We start from the raw sequence: 22,045 nt of genomic DNA, 5'->3' as shown, positions 1-22,045 counted from the left end.
GTAACTTCATAATTGTCTTTCACTAATACTATGCATGAGTTATAACTATCACGTTCTTGTTATTATTTTTGTAACAACTAATAGTAGTTGAGTCTTGTAATTGTCAAACTGATTAGTAATTCAATTTATCGAGTTGACTCAATCAAGATATGTAGTTGCAATGTGCTCGAAATTATTCTAATTTGATATCTTTACTTAGTAATAAAATAAATATCATTTATATTTACCTAGAAATATAAAAATTGATTTTATCATTTTGAATAAATTTTTATAAACCAATTAAGATTGATTAAATGATTGAAAGAATTTGTTTAATGTCATAAAATAAAATAATTACAATGTTAAATATAATGTAGATAAAAACAAATGAATTTACATTAATATCGGAAGATCAAGTTATCTAGCATGAACTTGTGTTTCAAGTGTCAATGTTTAACATGCACAAGATACTTAAAGGGGTGTTGGACGATTTGAATGTCTAATACCAACTCAAGATTTTTTTGTAAATGGGTGTTGGACAATTTGGTTATCCAATATCAACTTGTGAAGCTTCCAATGAACTCAAATTGATATTTAACAACTTGATTGTAATGTCCTAGATTTTTTATTCACGCATCTTGAGAAAAATCCATAAGTCAACAAATAAGAAAAAAAATTTGAGTTGGAATTTGATAAATTTAATTACATCATTAAATCTGCAACGAAAAATTAATCGAAATAGATAATAACATTGTAAAAATTGAAGTTCGGGTCATTAATATACTAAAAAGCTAATAATAATTATGTTAATAACCGTTATTTCCTTAAAACTCTATAAATACCAGTTTAAAGACAAATTTACAGATTTTATTATTTTAATTCGTATTCTCCTATTCTAAATAAAATCCTAGGAAATTTTATCTTTCACAAAATCTTTTGATCGAATTTTTCTACATTTGGAGGATTCATTGGATTTCGACGAAGAAGAAGATAATGATCACATCATCGCAGGTTTTGAGGAAAATCAAATAAATAAATCTTTCGATCACCATCCTAAGGAAAAGATTTCAACTCTACTCAATCTTTCGTTTTTTTTTTTTAGTTTTAACATCGATATAAAGTATGAAACTTTTGAATCTTTCTAATAGTCATAGTTTTCTTTGCATCTAGATTTTTATCAAAAATTTAAATATTTTTTTATTATAAAATAGATAATAATAATTCATTTTTCGAAATCCATGATTATCATAATTGATTCGATATATAATTCGTTGTTTTGCGATGAATCTTTATCTTTTTTTTTTTAGATTTTTAATTAAACAAATTAAGTTTTGAAGTCAAAATCACAAGGGTATGAAAAAAATCACAGAACTGTAGAAAGTTTTCTTGATTGCACCGAATAAAACAATCAGTGCCACCGACATAAAATCTTTTACTATCGAAAAGTTACAAAATTTTACATAGAAATATTTTTGAATTTTGACAAAATTTAATTATTTATTCTAAATATCATTACAAAAGGATTTCGATGTTTAAAATTGTTTAAAACTTCGTTTTTAAATTGTTTAAGATTTTTTTTGAAATTTGATTTTAAAGATCGAAGTTTTTGAAAAATAAACTTGTGAATTATTTAAACTCGAGAAATAGCACGGTATGTGTGATGCCCTATGGATGAGAGTATAGACTCTCATTGTTTGTGTGTGGTGGCGAGTGGATATTTGAACGTTAAATTTACTTTCTGTTATTGCGATACGATGAATTGCATATTTATTTACGATTCTATTATCATAAAATGATGTGTACTATTTTATTTTTGTGGGTTTGACCATTAAAGAATACATATATGTAACTATTTTGGGATCCATTAAAAAGTGAAAAATTGAATGGGTGTTTTGTTATATCACGTTCAGAATAACAAGCTATCCTAGGATGAATGATTGTGATATCAAATTCTTATGTAATATGAGATGCATAAGGGATTAATATTACAACTGAGATCCGAGAATTTTCTCTATATTTTTACCAGTGAATTATGTAATGTAAAGGTAGATGTCAAAAGTGTAAAGATGTCTCAGGGAATCATATGTTCGTTTGATAAGCTTAGATGAAGATGACGAGTGAATGATCATTAACAGTCTAAAGTAGTCGAACATATTGACACTTCGTGAAATAACCTATACCTTATGGTTATAGTAAACGACCAACCTGAGCTAGATAAATAATTACCCTAACGATGGGGTTCCACATCGGTGAAGTTTGGAACATATTCAGATTCTGATTGGGAGGTATTTAGTCATGACTCTCAACACTCTTAACATACACACTACTATTATTTTTATTTAAATTTACATATTTTGCTTATCTGTTAATGTTGAAAATTTTACTTGAAATTATTTATATTTGTTCTAACTATACTTCAATATGTTTCTACTTGTTTTACTTATCTTTTAATTGAAAATTTTTTATATGTTTTCAAACATATTAGAATGTTTTTCCCTATATTAGGAAACTTTTAGTTTGGAATAATATTTTTCTACTGAATAACTCTTATGTTACTTACCCTATCAATTTCAGTTGTAAATTATTTTTCCATTGAGAAGTAGTTAGATGAAATTACAAAGGAGTATCAACTTGTAAGTCACATTGATGATTAGAGTCCACTTTCGGACGAGAAGTGAAATTACTTTTACTAGTCCTATTATCGGTTAGATGTTAGGATTTCATTTTTCAATTTTATTTGAGTTTATTTTAGAGTATGATTTGATGTTAGTTCGAGATAGCTTTGTTTATTGACAATTTTTCTTTGAGTTCTAATTTACATTTCAGTCATTTGTAGTTATTTATACTTTTTATATGCCAGACTTATTAAACTTTTCATTGCGATATTATTATTTATCATTATACTTCTCTATTTATGTCATTATCATTGTAGGAGTGTTGTTTTAGTGCCTTGGGTTTTGACATGCAATCAGGAAGATTCATATTAAAATTTGGGGGCGCCACATTCATTGTCCAACCTAATTTTAAACATGAGCTTAACTTTAAAAATGATACACAATGTTCATTGATATCTACTCAATGAAATTAGATAGCTCGATTGTCCAGCATCATATTGTAAATTGCTTTATCATTTAACAGTAGGTGGGATTGATGGTTCAACAATACAGATATTGAAGATTAAATGGACAACTAGATTTTAAGATAAAATTCTATCCCCTACAATAATTAGTAAAAGAAATGCATAACATATGAGAACATAAGATAGAAAACATTCGTGCTTCTTTAATTAAACATATATGTATATCATACATTGTTTAAGTTTTATAGGAAAGTAAGACCTAATTTTATTCAACAAATAACCCACAAAACACCATTTTACAATTTTTTTTATATTTTAGATACCTTATACAATTGCTACTTTCATACACTAGGTCATAAACTCCATTAATGTGATACTAATATAATACATTGTGGAATGAAAACTATACATTAAGTGATTTCTTAGCCCAAAAATACATTTTTTCTAAAATGCAAGAATAAAGAATAACAAGACCTTTTGGTAGCATCATGTTTAGTACAACATAATTATATTAATAAAACATAAATTGAACTCATTCTTGTTTATTCAAACCAACTAATGAGGCTCACATAATATGCATGTCGAACTAGTAATCAAACCCGTTATCTGATGTTTGCTCATGTAAGAAAAATAGTTCAAAATGAAGTTGTCAAGAGAAAGGAAATATCATATTAGATATGACGATTGTGATCATTAATGCTATGTTTGGATTGAGAGAAATGGAGAGAAGATAAGAGAAAATAAATGAGTTTCTCTCAATTTCTCTTGTTGAATTGTTAAGTGGAGAGAAAATGAGAGAAAAATAAAGAAACCCCTTTAAAATATTTTATAATTCCAACCCTACCCCTATATTTCTTTTTAAGATATTTAAATATTTCAGAATTGTCCTAAGTTTTCTCCTGTCAATTCAGACAAGGTGGAGAGAAATTGAGTTTCTCCTCTCTTTCCTTTTTTCCATGTCTCTCAATCCAAACATAGCCTAAGTAATTTTTTTTTTTTTAATTTGAAAAAAAAAATTCATATCACATAAATTAATTGGAACTTACCCTAAATATTTTGTAAATATGATTATCCTTGCATCAAATGATCATATCATTTAAAATAAAATATAAATACAATTAATTGAAATTGAAATCTTTTATTATGATCGAACATATTTATTTATATATATATATATAGTTTTCAAGAGAAACACTCCAAAGCTCCCCTTCTTAATAACATTTTTTTCTTCTTTTTTTTACATAATTATTGAATTGTATTGTCCAATGGTTCATTTTGCTACTTTATGATTTTCCCTAGTGACATTTTAATTTAAAAGAAAACTATTACATGATATAAAAGTGTATTTAACTCATAGCTCAATTGATTTGCCACATTGCAAAGAACCTTTGAGGTTGTGAGATCACGTCTTGCTTACCTATAACCAGAAAGTGTTATCTTCCATATTATAAATTATATAAGCCACATTAATCCTACACATGGCAATATAATGATGTTATTTCAACTAAAGTTATATAATGTTGCTCAAGAAAATATTCTCCTTTAATCTTAAGGTACTTTCAATTGCACGGAAAATCATGCGAAAATTGCAATTCTGTAGAAAATTGCTATTATCAAGTATTTGGTGCATCAAAAATTTAAAAAAATGGGAAAAATGATTTGCTTACACGTGATTTTTCTTCATTAGTGGCAAATCATTTTCTAACCCCTCCCCCTATGAAAATGATTTACCATCACACGTAGCATTAAAATTTTAAAATAATGAATTATTTTAAATTGCTAAAAATTATGTTCTATTTGTAAAATAAATATTCAAATTTAGTGATTAAAAAAAAACATGACCATAATTTTATTTGTAAAATAAATATTTAAATTGTTAAAAATTAATTAATTTTTTTTATCATTTTTTCAAAAAATTAGCTTAGTCAATCTTTTTTTCTTCTAATTTATGATTAAATAATTAAATTTAAATTATTTAAATATTTGTTTTGTAAATAAAAATAGAGAGCTACTATTGGAACCCCAACTTTTATTGCTTACAACACAGAAAAAAATCATGAATAAAAGTTATTGTGTCAATTGAAAATTTCTCAGTTTTTTGCAAGATTATTATCTATTTTTTTGGTTTAGGATTTTATATGAGCTTAATCGTAATTGTAAGCAACTACTAAAATTATTTGAACGAGTGTTATAATGTTGAGATTATTATTTGTGCCAAACTTTTGTAGTTTTTGAAGTGTGTTTTTATCTTTAATTGGAGTGTGATAAATAATTTAAGAAATTAGAGTGTAATAATTCAATTTTTTTTTTCAAAAGTGTGATTTTTTATATAATTATTACAAAAGTCAAATTAAAAAATTTATATATTATTTGTTTATTTTTCTATGCAGCTCTAACAACAAAGAAAATTTTCCACGAAATTTTCCATGCTTTGCTCAAACAGTAGAAAAGTATTTGCTTGATAAATCAATTGCTTGTCAAATGATTTGCCAACGCCGTTAGTTTAAATTTAAACTTGTTTACACTTGTTAATTTGTTTCTATACATTTTCACCAATGTAGCACTTATGTTCTATTAAAACATGTCTTATACCTCTACTGATCAAAACATAGTAAAAATTGAATTTTTACACACATTTTTATACTCTAAATGTGTCTTTTTACGTTTTAAATATTTTTTTGATAATAATAATATTAATGTTGTTTAATGTGTAAAGCTGTTATTGACACACCTATTTATCCTTATTATCACCAAACCAAATATAGATAACCGTTTAATTTCATAAGAATTAGTGTTTTAAGTAAAAAATTGGTGTCAATAGAATCTAATTTCTTAACAACATAATACACATGATCCCATATTATTGTGCATAGACCTTCGATAATACTCTTTTTCTTCAAAAATATATTAAGAACTTACAATAAATATCTAATTTATAATATATCTCATTTTTTTAATATATATTTTTCATTTTTTACATCCATCATTTTTCACATTCGAGAAAAATCTCATCATTTTAAACAAATATTCCGTCTTTGTGACTATAAGTCTAATTAATTAAAATCTGAAAAGACGGTCTAAGCAAAAGTTATGATAACAAATGTTAAAAAAAAAAAAAAAAAAAATTAGTGTAAACCCACTAGGTTAAAATTTTGACCAAACTTGTGACAAGAAATGGGCCGTCTAGGAAAAAGTTAAGATAACAAAAATGGAGTAAATCCACTACATTAAAAGCTTGACCAAACTTGTTACAAGAAACACATGGTCCACCAAGCCAACAACTCAAGTCAATTCCCAGGCTTTTTCTCCTTGAGCAGACCTTGGTTATCCCAAAGACTATTTTTTCATGAACAAGTCGACTACACTATATAATACCAAAACAAAAAAGTTTGTCACTCGATACCAGAAAAATCATACATCATCTGACCTGCAGCCACAACATCCTTCAAATACAATATTCAAACATCCATCTCTTACTAATCTATCTTATATATAAATAGGACCATTCCCTATCTTCTAATTCGTATAGGACGAAACACGTTGGCAAAAATGTTGGCCCTTGAATGGTCCCATATATATATATATATATATATATATGTATAAAGCAAAAAAAAAAAGTTGTGGGGGCTAAGTCTATAGCTATGGTGGGATCTGAGCTCTCACCTCATCCAACTTGCTCTGCATCCGGGCTCTCTTAGCAAACTACACAGACATAATTGTGAGTAAAGGAAAATACTGCACCAATTAAAAGAAAGGGAAACAGGGTTGAAGAACTCTTACCCATTCCTCTTGGTCCCCAAGTCGCTGTAAGACAGCAGAAAAATGTTCAAATTGTCCAACATTTGTCAAAATTCAAAAAAATGCATGAAATAATTACTCGATTTCTTACTCTAAAATGTTCTCTCTGATACGTTCTCTTGAGAGAGAACATAAGCTCCGCCAAATCCCAATAGTCGCCAATTGGTACCTGGAGAGTAAGAAAATTGTCAGAGAAGTATTCCCAAAGAATGCTAGAAATTTAAAATGATTGGAGCACACACGTGGTCCACCCCGGGAGGGAAGAACATCTCAGGCATATCCGGGGCCCTCGGGATCATCACGTTATTGGCAGTTCCATCTCTCCTGCAGACATTGACACTCCAATTTATGATATCCCCAAGATACATGTTGTAGGATTCTACCTCAGACCTCAGAATCTACACACACACACACACAAAAAGGACTCGAGCTAAATCCCCAATGAAAAAAACATAAACATAACATAGAGGTCATATGGTTAGGATATAGGGGCTGGAGTGGTACAGTAGGATGAGGTTAAGGTTTTGATGGGCGTATAGTGTTATGGTGAGAGTTTGGATAGGATATAGGGGGTGGGAGGTACTGAGGGTCATATGGATATAGGGTGGTTTGGCTGGTGTGGGGATGGTTTAGATGGGGTTTTGATTGGGGTAATTAGGTTAGATGGGTTTCAATTGGGTTGAAGGGGTTCTAAAACAGTTTCCGCATGAATTAAGTGGCTGGAGACATTCGGTTGAAACATAAACTAGGTTTAGGTTACATTTCCACATGTTATTAGGATTGTGTGGATGGTTCGGCTAGGTCTAGGGTTGAAGGAAAAATAGAAAAATAACGAGGGAAGGATGAAAAAGAAAAGAATGAGGATGGTATTTGAGATTGCACCATGGACTTGGAATCACAGGAAGAGTTGTGGCATCACACCAAAATCCAATAAAATATAACCTTCAAATTGCCCATATCAATATTTCCGAATCCCATAATTGAGCATATAACATATTAGACACTACGCTCTTTGCACTAAAAAACAAGGGTACTCCCCTCCTTTCAAATTGCCCAACAAATTGCAAGAGGTGTAAAGCTCCAAGGCCTCCTCTTTGAATTTGAGAAGGTGTAACCAAGGGTCTCCCAAGACTCGTAGGGAGAGATCAAACCAAATATTCTGACTTATCTGAACACCCTCAAAAGGAGAGAAAAGATCCAAACCAACCTGGAATGGGTCGATCCGAGAACGAAAAGGAAGGCTCCCACATTGTGAAGTAATATTCAGAGCTTCATCATGTAATATAGTTTATACGGAAACCTGTGCAAGACTTTCTTTTCCATGTACTGAAGGTACAGCTGCCTCACTGCAATGTCGATCCTCAGAGAGTGAATTATCAGCTTTCTAGCAGCCGCTTTTTCTCATGTATGCATGGTGCCCCGGATTGCTTTTTGAGAATCTAAATCTACCAAAGAGTCATTATTCTGAGTCTGAGCACTACCATTGCTTGTAACTAACTTTGGTGATTTTTCCACACCAGGATTAATTTTTCTGTGATACACTTGTTCTGGCTTTAGCGCTTCAACGACCTAATCAATAATTAAGGAATGCACAATAAAGTCTATTCAAGCAATCCAAAGTCCTAACTTCTAACCTATATATTGAAAAATATTTGGCACAATGTTTGGTTTTTTTTATATGGCCCTCGAGCACTCCCCATATATGTATAGGGTAGCGTTCGGCAGTCAAACCTTATGGAGCCAAAGTTTTGTCCTATATGGCTTAAAGTTTCGGTATGGGCTCTATGGAGAGGAGATCATCCTCACAAAAAAACTGCCCATTCCGAAACTTCTAGCCCCTTCAAAAGTGGTTAACAAATTAACGCTAGAAATTTACGGTCCACGATTCTTCAAGTTGTAAACTGGGGTTAAAAGTTTCAGAATGGGCTGATTTTTTGTGAGGATGATCTCTTCACCATAGAGATCATCCTCACAAAAAATCAGCTATTCCAAAACTTCTAGCCATGTAAGACCAACCACTTTGGCTATCTTATTGGCTCGTGAACCTGACGAATATATATATATATATATATATATATATATGGTTAGATTACATAATTTCAGCCTTAGCCCTGTAATAAAATCAAGTGTAACTTGAAAACAAAGGCAGCATATCAGCCACAGAAACAAAAATATAATACAAACCAAGCACATTTACCCACCCCATTGGTCACTGTCTCCCCCACGAGCTCCCATCGTTCTCTACATCACCATCAGCGTATAAAATCTGGCATATAAGAAACAATCATCAGAAAACATACAAAGACATATAACTAAATATAACAAGGGGCAAAAATACGAACAAACAGAGCAAAACAAACATTTGGTGCATAGAAACCATGAGAGAAAAAATTAACCTTATGTTTCATTTTAACAGGATCAAAAGAATCAACAATGCCTTCATAAAACCTGCAGAGCACCATAAGTATCAGCACCCATTACTACCAAGTGTAAGAATCAAATTCTCATATGCAAGAATACAGGTTTAGTACTTACATCTGATCTATTGGCCACCAAATTTTTATCTTGGAACCAACAAGGTTCTTGCCAAAATCTTTAACAGAATATGGTGTTTCAGAAATCTGACATGGGAAGAGAATTTGATCAAAAAAATTTATTTGCTGCAGAAAATATTTTCTTGTGCAACAAAATATCCAATTGCTTTAATTAAGTACCAGAATAAAGCTTACTACATTATCTTTCCAAAGACCAAGATCATGAAATTTTGGGATTAGTGTTTTGGGAAGAGTTTCTATTAGTTGCTTTCTAGAACTTTTATTTGGAAAATATTTGTAGAAAGTCCAAGTTCTAGAAAGTCTATTAGAGTTTCTATTTTCTGTCCCTTTTTATAAGTAGCATTTTATGTCCAACCTGAGTTTTGATAGGATCAGAACATTAAAGCAGCAATCAGAAATCTGGACATAGTAATTCTAACTACCCATGTACTTCAATTTTAGAGAGAGAGAGAGAGAGAGTCTAGCCAAGGATCATTCAAACCCAGATGACATTCTTGAGCTTAATTGTCATTTTCATCTTTGTTTCTTTAGTTTCTGGTTCGTGCCAATTCCAGCCATCTCTGAACATTCAACCATCCCCTTTTATCCTAAAAATTGTTCCACGAAGCTATCAATACAGTATCTCAAGTCAATCCTTTATTCAGTCATATTGCAGGCCTAAACATCCTAATTGAATCCATTAAATCCAGATGTATGAAACTGAACCAACAACTTGTTTGAAGCTTGATTCTATCTGTTTGAGACTTCAAACCCCAATTAAAATTACTCATACTATGTAGATATCAACCATAATCTGTCATGTACAAATTTACCCTAAATCCAAACCTTAGAAGTCCCATGATTCATGTGAAGGTAATAATTATGTTTGTCTATCATTAGTTTTAAAATTATGTGCCACCACAAGACTCTATCCCCAAATCAAACTTGTTGCAACAAATGGCACCTAACTAAAGCTTAAAATAACAAATGGAAGGAAGAAAACAGAGGGTAAAGAAGAATTCCTCTCGACTTTGTAAAGACACAAAACATTCCAAAGGACTTGTATGTTAGTAAGTAAAATGGAAAAAAAGATTACCCTCCACTAAAAAAAAGTACCTTGGGTAAAGGATAAAAGAAAATGTAATCAATAGGATAAGTTAAAGTGCACTCAATGTCACAAACTACCTAAACCAGGAAATAACCATATATGCAATGCAGTGAAAATTTAAAAAGTCAAAAAATTTATGTTATTTTAGAAACACCCCCTATTAAATTGGCGACATTAAGTTTACCCCTTGCAAAATGCAAGATTAGGTTTACCCCCCTTGCCGTCAGTCAATGTTGCATTTTCTTGATGATTTAATGGTGAAATTTTGATTTTTTTTTTTCTTTTCAAAATGCTCTTCACATACTTAAATTACTAAATCAAATTTTGGAAAAATCAAAATTTCAATATTAAATCATCAAGAATAGGTAATGTTGACTTACAGTCAAGGGGGGTAAACCTAATCTTGCATTTTGTAAGGGAGTAAACCTAGTATCACCAATTTAACAGGGGGTGTTTCTAAAATACCCAAAAAATTTATGATCAAAACAAGACGATCACAATCAGAAGAATGACTAGCAGAAAATCGATTTATATTACAAAGTAACTCAGAATTCACACCTCTTCGATCTCTAAAGTATGCTGCTTCTTGGATTGTGTCTTGGGGATTTCATAAACATGACTTTTATCTACATTTATTGATTTTGCAGCAGACTTTGGTGAGGAAACCATTTTCTGTAAAATAATAACAACAGCAAGAACATGTAAAACTCATTGGCTAGAAGACATTTAAGTACTATAATCAGTAGAACTGTGAAAGAATAATAGATAAACCACTGCAGATGGTACCTTTTTCCTTGACTCTCCAGTTACAACCTTGTCAGAAATAACTTTCCCCCAACTCAGTGGTTTACCCCTTGAATCTACCTTTTTACCTGACCACGTCGGTGGTTTTGCTTCCAAATTACTTGTGGCTGTTTTTCTTCATGATTGCATCCTTAGGGACAGTTCCATTGTGGAGACTCCAACTTGATGATGATGAAGCAACCTTAAGAATTTCATCATGTGATATAGTTTGTGGGGAAACATGTGTCAGAATTTCTTTTCCACATACTAAAGGCACAGCTGCCACGTTAACAGATGGGTCTTCAGAAAATGAATTATGTGTGGAACGTCCACAATCATACCAGTGATCTGGGCCAGTCCTTGTTCCTAATATTACTTGAGCAGTGCTTTCAAAAAGGATTGTAACTGAAATCTTTGAAGAAAAGATGCAACAACAGAAAAAAAAAAAAAACGTTGATCCAAATAAAGGGGAAAAAAAAAAAAAAGAATTCAAATACAGAAGAGATGCAATAAAACTGAAAACAAGGAAACATCGTATATCTAATAGAAACAAATTTAAACTACAAGGTTTAACACATCAACTAGTTTTAACAGGAACAATTGTATTCAAATATTACAATCCCAAAACCAAGAAACTTCTTTTTGAACTTGTCATCTTTAGATTCGTCATCAACAATAGCTGTAGACCAAGATCTGAAAATTGAACCAAAGTCCACTCCGCCCTACAAATGAATTATGTCTCACTGTCACAAAGTAGAGAATTGTAAGAGTTGGAAGTAATTGAGGAAACAATAAATAGATAGGAAGATATAAGAACATGCCTAAGAAGGTAATGCATCATGACTGCTATTTGTATCCTAGTCTAAATCTTGTACTTCTTCCTTCACTGAAAGAAAAACAAAAGGAAAAAAACCCTTGTGTCATATTTCATAAGATGCAAATACTTTAAGAAAAGAATTTATCTTATGAACATAAATTTACTTACCTTGGATAGTATATCCAATCCTCTTTCTATTAGGATTTTCAGGACAAATCCATTTTGCATGGTCGAGTTTTTGACATAATGCACAATTTCTTTGTTTCTTTTGTTGGGTTAACACAATACCGCTCTTCAAACTATCAGGATTTTGAACCTTTTCTTTTCCCTTTTCATCATTCTTCATACTCTTCATTTGCAAGATATTTTGATCCGAAAGTAACAATTGAGACAACTGAGATTAATTATTACTGCATTTCCCATTCGTATTTTCAGATGCATCAACCGAATGGATCCCATGAGGTACAATTTCGCAAAGTCTTTTAAACATTTCATCGTAGTTATCCCGTAACATTGTGAATCCGTCGATTGAAGATGCTGCAATACAAGCTAGTTTAGTACTGTATTGACACAGATAACTAAGTCTCATTGCTTCAGACTTATCTTTCTCATCCCCCATTCTATGTGAATTCATGACTCCAAAATCACGATTGGCTTTCTTCCTCCATCTTCCAAGAATAAAATGAGATGGTATACTATCAATGTCATGACGGAGAAAAACTTTAAGAAAATGTCGACAAAGTATTCCAAGAAATTCAAATTTCTTGCATTCACATGTACCCTCGTATGTTTCCAAATTAAATTTCACCACGAACTCTTCGGGCACACCAAACTTAACTTTTACTCGATACATTTGATATCCATCATCAATTCGTCGTTCTTCTTCAATTCTAAAGTCCAACACTTTCACCGATTCCTCTTTGAATTTCTCAAAAACATTTTTGGTGTACACATCAACTGCGTGTTTCAGAAGTAATTCGTTATCTTTCACACATTGATATGTGTACTCTGAATGAAAATCTTCTTTGCTCTCATCATCTGCATTCTTCTTCAAAGCTTGCTCATGTTTAACAACAAATTCTTTAAGATTTGTTGTCGAAGTAACAAATCCATCAAAAAATGAATTAATGCTTTCACTGTGGTTGGTGGTATGCATACCGGCAAAAAAAGTGTTACGGTTATAAACAGGCACCCACGACTCTCGTAATTCATACAATTGTTGAAGCCATTCATTTTGTTCCAAACCATTTTCCTCGATCACGATTTTCCACTGCTTTTCGAAATCCTCCTCAGTGTATGTCGACCAAATACACTTTTGCATTTTACTTTTAAATTTATGATTCTTAAAGTACACATGGGACAATTTCTCGACAAACTTCTTCTCGATGTGCCATATACAAAGACAATGGCGGGTATTCGGAAAAACTTTGACAATCGCATTCCTCATTGCAAAATCCTGATCGGTGATTATTAATTTTGGATGTTGTCCTCCCATTGCTTGTAACCAAGTATCAAACAACCATACGAAAGTCGCCTCGGTCTCATCTTGTAGAAGTGCACCCCCAAATTGTATAGGCTGCATGTGGTGGTTTACTCCAATAAATGGGGTGACTGGCATATCATACTTGTTTGTCCGGTAAGTTGTGTCAAAGGTCACTACATCCCCAAAACATTGATATGCCATTCGAGACCTAGCATTAACCCAAAAAAAATTTGTTGCCTTCAAATCTTCATCATATTGTATCGCATAAAAAAATTGTGGATTTTCGACTTGTTCCCGTTGGAAGTAGCTAAGCATTAAATGTGCATCTCCCCTTTCCAACTGTTTGTGTTTAACATTCCTCAAATGGTTATAACAATCTCTATTATCAAAATCGATCATATCCCTACAAAGGACTGCTGAAACCTTGCCAATTGGCATATTTTTTCTTTGGAATGTTTCAATTAAATCTTTAGCTACTTTTGGCATGTTTCGATTTGACCTCATCATCATTCTCCGCGCCGATGTAACTACCTTATGATTATGGACGTCGTTAAAAACGGACACTTTCCATTGGGTAGTATATTTGTCGTTTAAAATTCGCATGTATGCCTTACATCCACATTTAATAGTACAATAATTTCTACTTGCCTTCTTCACGATTTTGTTCCCAACTATTACCTCATCTTCTACTGTCTTCGATGTGAATTTACCTTCATGTGAGCAAACAAATGTCATTCCGGTCACCTCATTTGAACCCCGTCGTGCCTTAGTAGTGTCTCGAATACGAATAAAAAATCCTTGTTGACGTCCGTAATGTTCATAATAATTTTTAGCTTCCTCACTTGAGTCAAAAAACATCCCTACATACGGTGCTTTTAAATTTTCAATATCTTTGTTGGAACTCTGACATTCAATATGCTCACCACTATCTACTTCCATTGTCAAAGATCCCACAATGTCATCGATGGGCACTTTCCCAGGTTTTTCAACATCAATCATATCCATGATGGACTGTTAAAACTGATAAGACACAAAGATTTACATGATTACAAACAACAAAAATAATTGCATAATGCTTTCTATCAACAACTCTTCTCTAACAGGTAGGGTCCTATCCTATTTAGGAATGCATAATCTCTGTTACAATCAATAATGAAGAGTTTATTTTCATTTTTCGAAAAATTTCAGTAGCATTTCCTCGTAGTTCTCCTAGTACACAACTTAAAATATAGCAAACGTGCCATCCAATCTAAGTATGTACCTAGAGAACAAAGGTACATTAACCGAAATTTTACTGAAATGAAAATAGTCACTTCTACCATTGATTGTAACATAGATTATGCATTCCCAAACTTTTCAAAAATGGGACAATTCAAGAATCAATAGCAAACAAGTACTCCTTATTACAAAAAAAGTGACGAGGCACACAATTATCCGCAATGATTATTGAACTGGAGATCTAAGTAAAAATCAATGCATGATGATACAAATATAACTAATGCATGTACAGACAAATAACCTTAATCACACAACACAAACTGAGTTCTAAGACAAATACAATAAGATCCTTATTGTACAGCTAGTAGAGAAAGAGTTGTCTCGAGAAGGGCTACATCATACAACACGACATGTAATTTGATATAAACCATTTCAAATTTGATGTGGTTTCTACGCACTCTTGATATAATGTGTCTAGTACAAATTGATTCATTCTCAATTATCATATGCCTTGGGGTTTTTTTATTTTATAATAATTCTAGCACTGATTTTCACTTTCACATTGATGATCGTGTTGGTAGTGGCAATCACAGGAGCATCAAGGTTGGTTTGTTATGTGAGATACATTGAGTAGTAAATTTGTGTAATTTTAGGTGTGAGATGCAGCCACTTATTTTATTAAGACCTTGATAAGAACTGAACATAAGGTTTAGATACAAATAACTTCAGTGCTGTAATAAGTTTGACTAATACTTTGTCCATCTAACATCTTTAAAATTATGCCTACATAGATGCTGTAGATTGCTGTGTAATTCATTTTCAATGATAAATGTCAATTATTATTATTTTTTCATTTTTTCTTTGATAAAGATTTGTTCGAAAACTATGTACTAGACCCAGTAAGGATCTGAAAGAAAACCTTAATTCTATGCCTATATTGGTTCTGAAAATGGAAGAATTTTAGGAATTTAACTACCAGAAATTAGAACTGGGGACTGAACCCAAAACGAAAAAGCTCATGAGGCATTAAATACATCCAACAAGGCTTTGAAAAGCTTACCTTCGTTAACCAAGCACAATAAGGAGAGAGTGAAGTACAAATTAACGTAGTTAGGGTTCGTTGATCGCGACGTTGCTTGGTTCTTTGTTCGCGAGGAATGCTGGTTCGTTCAAGCTTCAATGGAGCCTTCTGATGGTGAATTGGGTTCAGTGAAGATCTTTGTGGTCGTACTTGCATATGGGATAGGGTTAGGGTTCACCTGTGGTCGACTGAGAGAGGGAAAATGGTTAGGGTTTAAAGAGGACTGAGAGAGAGAATCGGTCGAGAGAGAAAGTACGACAGAAGAATTAGGGTTTCGTGTGTTTGATTCACAGAGAGAAGAGTACAATCAAGAGAGTTCAGAGAGCTTCTACTTGACACATCAACTTTTACTAATGCCACACCAATTCCAATGCAAATTCCCCCCACCCACACCAATTTTATTGGGTCCGACTAGTTACACACCAACTTAAAAAATCCTTTATTTTTATTTTTATAACCTCTATTTTTATCAAGTAATTGCACTCTAATGCCAAATCTTTTAGGATTCAAACTTTATTTTATTGTAATTTTGTATTCTTTGCTCGTGTTCTATTTTGATCATGTTTTATGATTGATTTTGTTTGAAATCTTTAGTTTCAATTTAATTAAGGCACTAATTTTCTAATCTTTATTTTGAACTTGTTTATTTCAAGAGAATATAACTTTGTAATTATGATTCTGAAAACAAAAAAAAATATTTCTTGCAAAAATTAATGAACTAAAAATAATTTCTTTAGACATAATTGAGGAAGAGATTTTTTCTTTTAAAAGGAGTGCAACATTTATTTATTTATTTTTGGAGTGTAATCATTCAAATGGAGCGTAAGGGATAATCTTTTAAGTGATGGCATGCAATTGGTAACGAGTAGTGTGCAACTATTAGGTCCCTTTTTATTTTATAAAAACAAAAAATAAAAATCTATTTTGGGGAGGGTGGTTTTTATAATTTTAGAGATCTTATTTGTAAATAAGATAAACTTTATGCAAAGGACGTGGTTCATGCATTAGAACTATAAAAAATGATGTTGACCGTTAGATCTTGACTCATCCAATGGATAAAATGCAAGGGCATTGTAGATACGTGGTTTTCGTCATTACAACGGTTACATCTACAATGAATTGGAGTCGCCACCATTCATGTTGTAAGTGGGTGTAAATGGTCACCCGATGCACATTTTCTAAAAAAATGATATTTTTGGCATATAGTGACTCACGAGGGATAAATAACTAATCAAACCTAGGGATCGGGTAAGCGGTTCGGTTGGAGAAAAGGGAAGGTGTTAAGCACCATTTTCTTCCCGTCAAGTGACGGTAACCTCTACGCAACTCGATCATTTTGATTTAAAATAAATAATAATAAAAAGTGCCACGTGGGTGCATTTGTACCCTAGATAGGGATTTCTTTTTTTGGTTTGATCATAGGGTCATTTCATTGATGGAAATGGCCCACATAGACCTTTAGCCTTAAGGACTATTCATTTAAAATAAAATGAAAAAGAAGAAGGGGATATTAGAAGAGGGAGGAGGAGAGGATAGAGAGAGAGAGATGGGGGGTTGTACTTTGAACCCACCTTGTATCTTCAATCTTCTTTTCTTCTTTTTCTTTGAGTCTTCTTGAATCCTTAATGATTTTAGAAAATTCAATTCTTGTATGATTGTAGAAGTAAAGAAGAGATGATGAGAGATGAATATAGTATGTGATTTTTTTTTTGTGAGACTTAGGGGGGATTAGTGAGAGAATTTAGTAAGATTTTTCTTGATGAGAGTGAGTAACCATTTTTGGAAAGAGAGGGGGATATTTATAGATGTTTGAGGGAGGTTTAAGGATATAATGGGGTGAGAGTTTGAGAGAAGGGATAATGACATAGGTTTTAGGGGTGAAAGGTATGAAATTTAGAGTGAGATTGATGGTAGTTTTGTAAGGTATGAAAATGGGTGATGTTTTGATCCAAATGGTTTGGATCCTACCAAAATCCATTTGGGTAGAGTGTTTGGTGGGGTGAGATAAGTGATAGTTGATGGGGGAGTGGGAGTGTAAGGGGGGTTGTTTGGAGAAGGAGTGTTAGGTTGGTTGAAGAGGTGAGGTGTTTAGATTTAGGAGAATGAGTTGTGTAAGAGGTAGGTAGATTGATTTTTGGAAGGAGAAAGGAGATGAAGACATGTGGCAATCATGGTGAGAGGATGAGGTGATGAGATTGGGTGATTGGTTGATAGTGGTTGTTTAATTAGAGAGAAGAGTATGGGTTGGTTAGTTGATGATGATAGAGGTATGGGTTGAAGTGATTTTGTGGGAATGTTTTAAGGGAAAGTGATGTGTTAGGTGATGGGTTGAGGTGTGGGTGGTTGATAGTATTAGAGAATAGGGATAGGTTAGGGTATGTAGGATATGGGTTGTGATGTGGGTGGTTGATGAATGGGGATAAGTTAAGTTAGGTTAGGGTAGGGTATGGGTTGAGGTGATTTTGAAGGGAAGTGATGTGGGTTAGATGAGTTGTTTAGAGAATGATGATGGGGGTAGGTGATTAGATGACGGAGGTGGAAGATGATAATGACATGTGTTATCTTTTGATGTTGAGAGGGTGATTGGTTGATGTGGGTAGTGGTTAATGGGTTAGGGTTGTGGGTTGGATAGTAGTTTGTGGGCTTTTAATGTATTAGGCTTGGGTTTAGGAGGGTTGTGGGTTATTTTGGATTGGGTAAGGTTTATTTTGGGTTGGATTTTCGAGCGTAGGTTCATTTTAGGGTTTAGGTGACATGGGATCGATTTTAGGTTGAGGGTAAGGTGAAAAATTATTTTAGGAAAGAAGTAAAGGTTTGTGGGCCTCGAATGGACTTAGGGTGTTTGCGGGTTTGGAGGTAGAGTGATGGAAGGTAGATGAGGGGTTCGTATCCCAAGTCTCACAATTTTTATTTTTTTTTTTAATTTTTTTGCGATTTTTGCAATTATTGATTTAGATAAAAAAATGTCACATGTTGGCAAATCGAGCCCTTTAGGCCCGTTGAAGGATTTTATCGATTTTTTTGGATATAAGCGTGGAACGATGAAGGTTGGGATAACATATGATGGGTCCGATCCCTTCGGTGGGTCCCTTGGACCATTGGGTGGTCTTAGGGGCCTTGGTTCAATTAAATTGCCATTTTTTTAACTTTTGGGGCCTTTGAGGCTCGTTAGCCTATTTTGTTGGAAAACCAACATTTTGAATGGCGTGGAACATACCGAATCATTTTGGTAGGTTCACAACCCAGTTGGGAGGTTTTAGGTACTTCGATTTGACAAAAATGTCAGATTTTAATGTTTCAGGCCTTCGAGGTCCATTGGTCCAGTTTATTGGAAAATTATAGTTTTTGGGCCCTTTTGAGTGAGATCCCGTTCAAATTGAGGTGTCTACAGGCATCTCTATGAAAAAATTAAGTTTAAATTCCACCACATATTCTTTAATTGGAAAAAAAATTGCACTTGAACAATTTTCATATTTATTTAGGAATAAAATATTTCTTCATTGTAAATTAAAAAAAAAAAAGAAAAGGAGATGATATTTACATATTTGTTGGTTATAAATACTTTATAAGATCACCCCTGTAAAATACAATCAACCTCGACTTTCTAAATGGATGGATAAGATTATCTAGTGAAACCAAACTGGAATAATCTAACATGCCCTTAATAGAGAGTTCAAAGAGATTAAATTTTGCAATTGTATTTTAAAAAGAAAATGGCCAAAAAAGACACTTATTTCACAACTTTAAAGAGTAACAACATGAAATGCACTATCTAGAATCAAAATTGAATATTTATATGGAGAGCCGTGATTTTACGCCCCCATACCCTCCCTGATGTAACATGGGCTAGAACCACAAATCTTTTTCCCCGAGGATACAAAAATGCACATCTCCATAAATATGTGCAGTTGTGTATCCCGATGAAAAGATTTATGGTCCTGGGACATGCTAAGTCAGTGAGCATGTATGTTAGAGGGGGTGTCAAAAAATCATTATTCTTATATGTATCCTTTCTTTGGAAAATAAAAATAAAAATCCAGCACACAGTTCTCTAGATGAGCACAACTCGAATAATAGATATATATATATATATATATGGGTCCCGTTCAGCACCCTAAGCTTTACCACACATTTTAACAAACGTGTTTTGTCTTACATGGGTTAGAAGTTTTGGAATGGGCTGATTTTTGGTGAGGATGATCTCTATGGTGAGGAGATCATCCTCACCAAAAATCAGCTCATTCCAAAACTTCTAACCCCATCAAAAATGGTTTACAAAAAATGGACGGTCTACGATTTTTCAACGTGTAAACATGGGGCTAAACATTTCAGAATGGGCTGATTTTTGGGGAGGATGATCTTCTAATCATAGAGATCATCCTCACCAAAAATCAGCCCATTCCAAAACTTCTAACCCATGTAGGACAAAACACGTTTGTTAAAGTGTAGGGTAAAGCTTAGGGTCTTGAACATTTCCCATATATATATATATGGGTCCCTATCCGTGGCCAACAGTTTGGCAAACATTTTGGCAAACACTTTTTCAAAACATGGGTTAGAGGTCTTGGAATGGGCTGATTTTTGGTGAGGATGATCTCTACGGTGAGGAGATCATCCTCACCAAAAATCAGCTCATTCCAAAACTTCTAGCCCCATTTTACAAGTTGAAAAATCGTGAACCGTCCATTTTTTGTAAATCATTTTTGATGAGGTTAGAAGTTTTGGAATGGGCTGATTTTTGGTGATGATGATCTCCTCACCATAGAGATCATCCTCACCAAAAATCAGCCCATTCCAAGACCTCTAACCCATGTTTTGAAAAATGTGTTTGCCAAAATGTTTGCCAAACTGTTGGCCATTGATCGTTACCCTATATATATATATAGGGAAATGTTCAGCACCCTAAGTTTTACCACACACTTTAACAAATGTGTTTTGTCCTACATGGTTAGAAGTTTTGGAATGGGCTGATTTTTGGTGAGGATGATCTCTATGATTAGAAGATCATCCTCCCCAAAAATCAGCCCATTCCAAAATGTTTAGCCCCATGTTTACACGTTGAAAAATTGTGGACCGTCCATTTTTTGTAAACCATTTTTTATGGGGTTAGAAGTTTTGGAATGAGCTGATTTTTGGTGATGATGATCTCGTCACCATAGAGATCATCCTCACCAAAAATCAGCCCATTCCAAAACTTCTAACCCATGTAAGACAAAACACGTTTGTTAAAGTGTGTGGTAAAGCTTAGGGTGCTGAACGGGACCCATATATATATAGGGAAATGTTCAGCACCCTAAGTTTTACCACACACTTTAACAAACCTTTTTTGTCCTACATGGGTTAGAAGTTTTGGAATAGGCTGATTTTTTGTGAGGATGATCTCTATGATTAGAAGATAATCTCTAATAACGCCATCCTATATATATATATATATAGGGTCCCGTTCGCCACCCTAAGCTTTACCCTACACTTTAACAAACGTGTTTTGTCTTATATGGGCAAAAATGTTTGGAATGGGCTGATTTTTTGTGAGGATAATCTCTGTGATGAGGAGATCATCCTGGCAAAAAATCATCCCATTCCAAAACTTCTAACCCCATCAAAATTGATTTACAAAAATTGGACGGTCTAAAAATTTTCAACTTGTAAACATGGGGCTAGAAGTTTCATAATGAGCTGATTTTTGGCAGGATGATCTCCTCATCATAGAGATCATCCTCACAAAAAATCAGCCCATTCCAAACATTTTTGCCCATATAAGACAAAATGGTGTGTCGCAAAGGGGGTCGTAATAACCCGACCCATATATATATATATATATATATTTAACAGTTGGTCTATTTGTACTCCTCACTTGTAGGACCCAAATGAATATCAATTTGGATAATCCAATCATAACATGAGTCATACTGAGCCTATTCCGATATTCCTAACTTTATAAACACTTCATCTAAAATTAATTAAGATTCCAAATTCTTAATTTCAACTAAACATTTCTCGAGCTTAGAGAAGTCGGAATGAATTAGAACTTCTTTCCAAGGATGGTTGGACTGTCCCAACACAGAATCATGTGGGCTGCACAAACACATACTGAAGAAGCATGGATACACATCCACAGACATATACCCATTTCCAAATAAGAAACCCTAACAAAAAAGAAAAAAA

The 22,045-nt window shown here is 33.1% G+C and overlaps 1 protein-coding gene across 32 annotated transcripts; it reads right to left on the bottom strand.

Annotated features, from left to right (window-relative positions):
- Window positions 1–6,267: 6,267 nt before the first annotated feature.
- Window positions 6,268–16,187, bottom strand: LOC147392710 (uncharacterized). Of its 32 annotated transcripts, none has more exons than XR_015182079.1 (13): window positions 15,860–16,181; window positions 12,267–14,601; window positions 11,285–12,167; window positions 11,057–11,170; window positions 9,392–9,477; window positions 9,253–9,304; window positions 9,058–9,122; window positions 8,064–8,425; window positions 7,099–7,254; window positions 6,948–7,025; window positions 6,839–6,862; window positions 6,722–6,760; window positions 6,268–6,501 (listed from the first exon to the last, which is right to left on the bottom strand). XR_015182079.1 is itself a non-coding variant. In XM_086455774.1 (13 exons), exons 9-13 carry the CDS (start codon window positions 7,222–7,224, stop codon window positions 6,451–6,453), a joined length of 318 nt encoding a protein of 105 aa, XP_086311900.1. In that variant the 5' UTR covers window positions 7,225–7,254; window positions 8,064–8,425; window positions 9,058–9,122; window positions 9,253–9,304; window positions 9,392–9,477; window positions 11,057–11,170; window positions 11,285–11,483; window positions 11,623–11,693; window positions 15,860–16,187; the 3' UTR covers window positions 6,268–6,450. The 32 variants fall into 32 exon arrangements, 11 of the variants coding, with proteins under 11 accessions (XP_086311900.1, XP_086311901.1, XP_086311896.1 ...); XR_015182078.1 differs by having other exon boundaries at window positions 6,268–6,485; XM_086455774.1 differs by lacking the exon at window positions 12,267–14,601 and having other exon boundaries at window positions 11,285–11,483; window positions 11,623–11,693; window positions 15,860–16,187.
- Window positions 16,188–22,045: the final 5,858 nt, after the last annotated feature.

Source organism: Akebia trifoliata, chromosome 10 (assembly GCF_017979445.1).
Source record: "Akebia trifoliata isolate Shusen 1 chromosome 10, ASM1797944v1, whole genome shotgun sequence".
NCBI lineage: Eukaryota > Viridiplantae > Streptophyta > Magnoliopsida > Ranunculales > Lardizabalaceae > Akebia > Akebia trifoliata.
The sequence above is the reverse complement of the archived record's forward strand: the minus strand, read 5'-3'. Positions and strand labels throughout refer to the sequence as shown.